Genomic DNA, 9,169 nt, shown 5'->3' with positions numbered 1-9,169 from the left:
ATCCTGTAGTTAACGTTGTTTCAAAATGGCGAACGGGCGCGGCAAGAAGCAGACTAATTTGATTCGGAAGAAACAGATTCGTCCAATAAGACACGATTAACGTCGAATTGACGTAATTTGGAATTTCCTCTCTATGGTAACAACACCAAAATAGCATATCCATAAGACTTCACTGTTTTGTCAGCTCTAGACGTTTATATACTCGACTTTTGAGAGAGGAAAGCCACAGGGAAAGCGGTGACGCAAAAATCTTTCCCCAACAGTAAGAAAAATTAGAACGACATGATCGAAAACGTCAATATGGAGGTTCGCGAGGCAAAACTGGCGGAAAATCTCAAAGTTAAAGGCGGAAAAACCGCCAAGGTACCAGCAAAAGTGGAGACGAAACCGCCATTATTGGAAAATCAGAGTGTGAGGTGTACAAAGTCGTCGGTACAGCCGGGTCCATCCTGTGAAGACGACGACTTAGAAAGGCTTTATGAAAGCAGGAAGACTGGAGGTATGGTGATTTTTTACTGTTTTTGGTTGTAATGAATACAATTGCTGATTGCTTAGGGCGCGGTCATATACGTTGTGCGATGTTCGTACGATTTTGATGTCAAAGGGTTTTCGACCACCGACAGGGATTTAAGACAGCGTTTTGTGTGGCAAGAGAGTTTAACTTTTCAGGGTACATGCATGGCTGTTCGACGATCGCCGGTGTATGTACCCGCGCCCTAAACGATTTGCTAGGCAATTGCGTCGTCATTTCAACTGCGGAAAAGTATGGCTTTTATACAGTACTGAATAAAAATGGAGGGTTTGTAAGTAACGCCGTTTCACTTTTATTCGCTGGGTAGGTACATTCTCCGTAGGTATTTAGCTAAGGATATCATTTCAACGGACGTTGGTTTCAAATGGCACCATTCTCAAAAATTTCCAGTAATTTCTAAAATATCGCACCGATTATTGACCTAATATCAAGCAAAATTCCCTGAATTAAAAAAATAACGGAAACAGGTTGATTATCTCACGGATAAATGTGAACTACGTTACGTGATCGGTAATATCCAATGTTATGGGTTTGCATCAACGTCAACAGCAGCGAGAAAATAAACTGAAAAACAAACAGAAACAATAGAAAAAATATTTAGGTTAATAGCCTTCTTTATTAGAATGGAATATTTGAAGAAACTTCGATGTTCGCTTAATATTATTTGTTTGTGGTATTTGCAAGTTAACCACATGTACTCAATCCCTTTACATTGACATACAATAGACTAATTATGTGACGTCATTGCGTCGTACGAACGTGTTTAGATTTGGTCTACTTTACCCGACCACAACCGACAATTGCCGATTCACGTCCGAGCATTAATCCGAGCAGACGCCCATAGTAGAGGAACGAAAAGGCGTGACGTCGCACAATTGTGCCGAAAATGCCGAAAAACGACGGGGAAATCCGACGGAAAATTCTTACGGAAAACTATGAAGCGAACGGAAACTGTCGTGATTATCGGTTGTGAATTACTAAAACTGCTAGATAAAAGTTACGTAAATCACCCTTGAAATGGTTGTACAGTGACGAGTATTATCTATTAATCACATTATTAATTATTTTAGATAAAAATGTTTTTCAGTCGAAAACCGTGTTGGCTACTTTTACACGTGATAATAGTTGTCATAATGATATCACATTATTTCACGAGTACATTTTAGAGCGTCTTACTACTAAATTAATGTAATAGAGGGGTAATCACATTTTTCACTAATAGACAAATATTTTTCTCTTACTAGTGAATTGATGTGATAGATTGGTGCACGTGCTATCACATTTTTCTCACTAATAGAATATTTTACCTAAACATGATAGAAGGGTGCTATCACATTTTCACTAATTAACAAAATCTTTTCCCTCTTACTAGTGAATTATGCTGTAGAGAGGTGCTATCAGATTTTTTTCACAAGGAGACTACTAAATGTGATAGAAGGGTGCTATCACATTTTCACTAATTAACAAAATCTTTTCCCACTTACTAGTGAATTATGCTGTAGAGAGGTGCTATCAGATTTTTTTCACAAGGAGACAACATCTTCTTCCTCTAACTATTGAATTAATGTGATAGAGAGGAGCTGTTAGATCTAGATGTTTTCACTAATAGATACAATCTTCACCTCTTACGAGTGAATTTGTGTGATAGAGGGGTACTGACACATTTTTTCTCAAATAGACAAAAATATTTTCCTGTTACTAGTAAAACTGATGTGATAGAGTGGTGCTATCACATTTCACTAATAGAATATTTTACCTAAACGTGATAGAAGGGTGCTATCACATTTTCACTAATTAACAATTTTTTCCCCTCTTACTAGTGAATTGTGCTGTAGAGAGGTGATATCAGATTTTTTCACAAGGAGACAACATCTTCTTCCTCTGACTATTCAATTAATGTGATAGAGGGGATCTGTTAGATTTTTTTTCACTAATAGATACAATCTTCACCTCTTACTTTTAAATTAATGTGATAGAGGGATGCTATACTATGTTTTCACTGATAGATAAAATATGTTTTCTCTTACTAGTGAATTTATATGATAGAAGGCTGCTATCAATTTTTGCTATTAATAGACACGGTTTTTACCTCTTACGTGGGAATTAAAATGTGGTATCACATCTTTTCACCAATAGTAAAATATTTTTTTCTTACTTGTGAATTGATGTGATAGTGGGTTACTATAACATTTTTCTAATAGACAAATGGTTTTCCTGTGATAGAGGGTGCTCACACATGTTGTTCACTTATTGACGAAATCTTTCTTCTCTTACTTGCGAATTAATGTGATAAGTGCTATCATATTTTTCCCCTAATGGACAAATATATTCCCTATTACTAATGAATAAATGTGATAAAGGGGTACTATCACATTTTTCACTAATAGAGAAAATCCTTTTCTCTTACTAGTAAATTGATTTGATATAGAGGTGCTATTAGATTTTCACTAATAGACACAATATTTTACCTTTTACTATTGAATAAATGTAATAGAGGGCTGCTATCACATATTTTCACTAAAAGATTAATCTCTTTTCTCTTACAGGTTGATTAATGTGGTAGAGGGCTGCTTTCATCTTTTTACTTATTGACAAAATCTCTTTCCACCTACCAAGGAATTAATGTAATATAGGGGTGCCATTACAATTTTTCACTAATAGACAAAATTGTATTCCTTTTACTTGTGAATTAATGTGATAGAGGGATGCAATCACATTTTTATCTAATAGACGAACTCTTTTCCTCCTACTAGCGAATTAATGCGATAGAGGGTTGCTATCACATTTTTTCATTATAATAGAATCTTTTACCTGTTTCTAGTGATGGAGTGGTGCTATCAGTTTTACTGATAGACAAAAAAAAACTTTTCTTACTAGTGAATTAATGTAATAGACGGGTGCTATCAGTTTTTTCACTAATAAACTCAATCTTTTTCCTCTTACTCGTGAATTAATGTGATAAAGGGGTGTTATTAGATGTTTTCACTGGCACAATCGTTTACCTCTTACTAGTGAATTAGTGTAATAGAGGGTGTTATTAGATTATTTTCACTAAAAGACAAAATCTTTCTCCTCTAATTTATGAGTTGATGTGATAAAGAGGTGCTATCAGATTACTTCACTAATGGACGAACCAAGCAAAATGTGCAGTTTTGACACCCACCTTTACACGCGGGTGGTCTATGTAGACATGGTTCTTTACGATTGTGAACGTATCAATGGGGAAAAATATCTACTTAGGAACCATGTACCACCAGTGGATGCATTGTCCCAGGTGGTCCTTGTGTAACACACGTTTGACTATACATCAATGACCATTTAGTTCATATGGCGAGGTGGTCCCTTGTACAGGTTTGAATGCATATCAATGGCCAGATGGTCCTTATGTAGAGATGGTCACATGTACAGGTTTGTATATAAAAGTCAAAATGATCCTTATGTAGAACTACTGGTGGTCACTTTTATATTTTTGACATTATATCAATGGCCAGAGATGGATATCATGTAGAGGTGGTCACTTGTACAGGTTTTCCTGTATATCAACAGCCATGTGGTCATTATGTAGAGATGGCCACTAGTGCAGGTGTGACTATTTATATCAAAGCCCAGATGGTCTTGATGTAGAGGTGGTCACTTGTATATGTTTGACTGCGGGTACAAAAAATTTGCTTTTAACCTGGACCAAATATCCCTTGTTCGTAATTGCGTCCCTAGGCCCTTATCCTTATTTTCTTCTTTACTTCTATACAGTATGTCCACCTGCTGCTGTTCGACCGAAGGAGTCACCACCTCAGCCGGCCGATGTCCCCTGCCGCCCGCCGGACCCGCTCTACGTCAGGCGGGTGGGACAGAGGTTCTGGTCTACCAAGAGGATCCTCGACTGGCAGAGACAGGCACTAATAGCAATGGAGTGCACAGACGCAGTTTTGAAGCCTGTTAGAGAATATGGCGAGGAGTGTCCACTGAAAAACACTGAAAACGGAGAGGTAGGACTGAAATTCGCCTACAAGAATGGCGAAAAACACCGACCTTACGAGAACGATGGAGAACACCTACATTACGAGAACGATGAAAAACACGGGCATGGCGAGAACGATGAAGAACACAAATATTTCCAGTACGATAAAAATCACGGACATTACGAGAACGATGAAGAGCACAAATATTTCCAGTACGATAAAAATCACGGACATTACGAGAACGATGAAGAACACCGACATTACGAGAACGATGAAGAACACCGACATTACGAGAACGATGAGGAACACTCGAACTTGTCCATCCACGTTTATGCCGATCTAGACCCAGAGTTTCTGGCATTACAAGATGCGATCCAAGATGCCACAGCTCAGCCATTCTACGAGATGGACATCCCCCCTACTGATGAAGAACAAGAACAACCGTTTTACAAGATGGATGCCACCGCTGCCAAGGACAAAGAAGAACAAGAACAGCCATTTTACAAGATGGACGTCACCGCTGCCAAAGGCAAAGAAGAAGAAGAACAGCCTTTTTATGAGATGGAAGCCGCGTCAGCTGATGAGAAAAAGGAGCAACAGCCCTTCTACGACATGAAAGAAAGACAACTTGGCCAGCCAACATCAGAAAACGTGTATGCAGATTTGGATCCTGAGTTTGTCGCAGCACAAGATGACGTGTGTAGGAGGCATCAAACCGGGCAAGGCAGGGATGGTGAGTAATATCGTGTAACGTTAGTACGTCTTTATCCGCGGGTAACCTATATCCGTTGTATAGAGAAACTGGGCATGTAGGGATATAAAGTCAAGGGTTGGTGGTTTCAAATTGTATTATCTTTGCAGTTTGAAACCACTATCAGACGACTTGATATCCTTAAATATTATGCTTCCAAATACAACGGATATGGGTTACCCCTCGGAGAAAGGTGAACTAGCGTAATATGTAACGTGTAATGCAGAAATCTTTTTCAGTTTCCATTTGTCGTCTCATTTTCCCTCCAAGGAGAAAGACAAACTTTGCTTTCGCCCTTGGAAAATTTCTAAAATTAGGCTTGTTAGGCACATTGTATTTCATCCCTGTTAATTACAAAAAATCATTATTTACCAGCGTGTCTAAAATATCTGCTTACTTTTCAACTATTTCAATAAGCAATCATATTTCTAAAATAAAAGAACACACATATCATTGGAAAAATGTTATAATGTAGAATAGCATGGAATGTAGATCTTTGTATCATTATTATGTGTGTTATTTGTACCTGCAATCAGCCCTTGTGCATTGACTTGCAATAAACATCATTATACAAATGCACACTGCTCTTCGCTAATTCTACTTCACCTTTATCCGCGGGGTAACCTATCTCAGATATAGACAGGGTATTTATGGATTTGAAGTCAACATTTTTCAACAGTTTGCAAACACCTCTCGTCCATTTGATATCCCTAAATACCCTGTTTTTTTTAAAACAACGGATATAGGTTACCCCGCGGATAAAAGTGATTGAGCGTTACATATCAGCTTGTTTGCTTGTCCACAGAGGGTACTGGAGATGACACTCCGAGGTGCAGTCAGAACTGCCGTGAGTTCTTCAGGTCCCGTCCAGGGCGTGTGTTGGCTGTCAGTGTTGGTGTGGCCATCGCCGTTACTGTTGCAACATTGGTGGCGGTAGTCTTTAACCAACACAGCAGACTAAGATCCCACCACAACGAAAGCATGGCGGTATGTTCTTTGGTCATTCCTTAGTCATTGGCATTATAACATTACATACCACAAAACACAGTAGTAACAGCTCATTATGAGTTTTTGTAGCATATACACACCATTTATGCTCTTCCGATATACACTACTGAGAATAGACCGATTCTAGCAGACTGTCAATCACAATTAACAGTTCAACCAATGAGAGAATTGCATTTAGCAGTGTAGCCAATTAGAGTGACTACATTTCCATCAAATATTTGCATTTGCAAATTTTTATTTTGCATTTATTAGTAGTTAAACGGAGGTGGGTGTGGTTTTGGGATCGGTATATTTGCTAAATGGGATTTCTTTCTGTATATCGCCATAAGCTTTTTAATTTATACCACTCATAATGCTAACAGCGTCTGTGTTGTTTCTAGGTTGACCTGACAACGATTACAAACTCCACGACGTTTCAAATCCCTACAACATCGCCTGCACACCTGCCTGTGACGTCACCAAGCACTTCCGAGACAACAGGTAATGGTCGCTCCAGCACGTCACCGGAACGTACTGCGCCTGCGCAAACCCTGGTAGTTTGGGGCTTGGTTTGGTCAACGTTGCATTGAAATCCCGCTTGTTGCACAGTATATGTTAGAGACATGGTTTCGTGTAAAACGTACACGGAGTTTTACCCTTATATACGCACGTACTTTCTTAAATGCGGCCCAAGTTAGTAAACCGCTAAACGGTAAGGGTTTAGCATGTCTATACTTTTCGCGCAGGCGCAGTACATTCCGGTGACGTGCTGGTCGCTCCTCTTACTAAAGCCATGTGACTACGTTCCTCTCTCCCATTGGCCAAATCGCTAAATTCGATTGAAAGCTGGGTGGGTCTGTTTCCATATCTTTTATTTGTTCCTACTATATTGGATCAGCATCATGTGTGTTATCTTTAGCTATGGTTCTTGTACTTTATTTCAAATTTCCAGACTACAATTCATGAATAATTTCATCAGGTTGGTGAATTATTGGATGTTAATGATCTTTATGCACAAACTATACTAATTACCTACCAACGTTAACGTTTTTGTTGTCCTTCTGCTCCTTTCAATGGACCAATCTCGACTGTCAATCAGAATTAATAATTCAACCAATGAGAGCATGCTAATTAGCATATTGACCATTCACACCGATGGACCAATGCATGTCCGTCAAATATTTGCATTTCTGGAGGTGCATGGGGCTACCGGATCGGTCTATTGACTGGCTCTACTATTGAGAAGGCAGGGGGTGGGTGGGAGATGGGGCTACAAGCTAAGTCACGTTTGGATTGCATTCTTCTCACTATGTCGCCACCTAGCGGTGGGAAGTGGAACTAGTCATGGCTATCTTTGAAAAGGAAGAAGAAAGACTACTAGTACGTGGGAAGGTTAAGTTAGCTGTTTTGTGAATAAAGAACCACAATGCAAAAAAAAATATTGTTTAGCAACTTTCTTTTTCCTCAGACTGGTGGACTGAGTGGACACTCTACATCAGAGACTATTTCCAACAGGACAGCGAAAAGGCAGCGGGTTTGGAGCAGCATTATCATGACAATGAGGTTGTGATGGCCCTACTGGAAGACCGGTTCTTCTGGCCCTGGGTGTGTCGGTACTGGGATGTCAAAACCGCCCTCCCTCACACCTTGTCTGATGCGGTAAGGTACTGCATTATTTACTGGACTTCAAATAAGTCACACGGCTTTTCCGCATATAATGACTTTCTTACGTCCATGCTGAACGCATTGAAGGCACTGCCAAACATGACAAACGCCCACCAAAACAGAGATGTCTCGTATATATCGCTGTCTGGAACCACCCTATCTGACAACGATGTTGTGGCACTGGGCAACCTTTTCCCATATCTCAGAGGAATGTACAGCCTCCAGCTTTCAATCTGTGGACTTTCAGCAAAAGCGGCAACGTCATTGGCTAGACAGCTTCACCTGCTGCATAAACTGACCGATTTAAGACTTAATAGCAACAATATTGGAGATGACGGGGTGGAAGCGATTTCAGAGACGTTCCCTCACCTGAAAGAGCTCAGGACCTTGGAAATCAGCAAAAACTCAATAACAAACGAGGGGGGAAGAGCTATGGCCAAAACGCTGGTTCACTTGCAGGAGCTACAGAGGATCGACTTGACGGGAAATGAGCTGGCGCTCAGTCTCTCCTCACTGGCAAACGCGTTTGTGAACATGACACGGCTGCAAAATGCATACCTTTGGCCTGTCACCTGTAGAACCGCCTCGTTCCGCATGGCGGCGCAACAGGCACACGTTCTTGTCCAAACGCTTGAGGGCCAAGTAAACAACTGGCGGGGCGTTCTACTATATGGTGGTTCGACTGGAAGTGGAGGTAGTGCACAGGGACTGGGAACTTCATGGCAAAGAGTTGAAAAGGAACTAACAGCAGGGGTTCACATATCAACAAACAAGCGGTTGAAGATGTCTTTACAAATCAAGCTGTTGGAAAAGTAATGCAATGTTGTATTGTAGAATTGTGCTGATATTAAGGGTGAGAGCAGTCCATAAGATGCATCAAGAATGACTGACATACAAAACATCCACACACGTACACGTGTAAAGACAACTGTCCTTCGTGCTGAACGCCATCCACACAAATACACCTGTTCCTAAACACCATCAACACAAATAAACCAACCCCTGGAGCTGTACACCACCCACAGACAAATACTCCTGTCCTTGGTACTGAACACCATCCACACACAAACACACTTGTCCTTGGTACTGTATATCATCCAACACCTGTCCTGGTGGTGAACACCGTATACACAAGCAGGCCTGTCCTGTGTACTGAACACCATCCAACACACAAACAGACCCGTCCTGTGTACTGAACACCATCCACACAGAAAATGCTTCTGTTTTGGGTACTGAACACCTTCCATACATAATCACTCCTGTCCTGTACTTGTG

At 40.4% G+C, this 9,169-nt stretch overlaps 1 protein-coding gene across 1 annotated transcript; it reads left to right on the top strand.

Annotated features, from left to right (window-relative positions):
- Window positions 1–300: 300 nt before the first annotated feature.
- Window positions 301–9,163, top strand: LOC118431912. The gene is made up of 6 exons (XM_035843349.1): window positions 301–499; window positions 4,283–4,618; window positions 4,835–5,224; window positions 6,048–6,229; window positions 6,631–6,730; window positions 7,698–9,163. Exons 1-6 carry the CDS (start codon window positions 301–303, stop codon window positions 8,708–8,710), a joined length of 2,220 nt encoding a protein of 739 aa, XP_035699242.1. The 3' UTR covers window positions 8,711–9,163.
- Window positions 9,164–9,169: the final 6 nt, after the last annotated feature.

Source organism: Branchiostoma floridae, chromosome 2 (genome assembly GCF_000003815.2).
Source record: "Branchiostoma floridae strain S238N-H82 chromosome 2, Bfl_VNyyK, whole genome shotgun sequence".
Taxonomy (NCBI): domain Eukaryota; kingdom Metazoa; phylum Chordata; class Leptocardii; order Amphioxiformes; family Branchiostomatidae; genus Branchiostoma; species Branchiostoma floridae.
This window is presented reverse-complemented; position numbering and strand designations above follow the sequence as displayed.

Excerpts from the sequence above, each read along its gene's own strand:
- LOC118431912 (XM_035843349.1), top strand. The coding sequence starts at position 301 with ATGGAGGTTCGCGAGGCAAAACTGGCGGAAAATCTCAAAGTTAAAGGC. Across the intron at positions 5,225-6,047 it reads AACCGGGCAAGGCAGGGATG|AGGGTACTGGAGATGACACT; the intron begins GTGAGTAATATC and ends GCTTGTCCACAG. Across the intron at positions 6,230-6,630 it reads ACCACAACGAAAGCATGGCG|GTTGACCTGACAACGATTAC; the intron begins GTATGTTCTTTG and ends TGTTGTTTCTAG.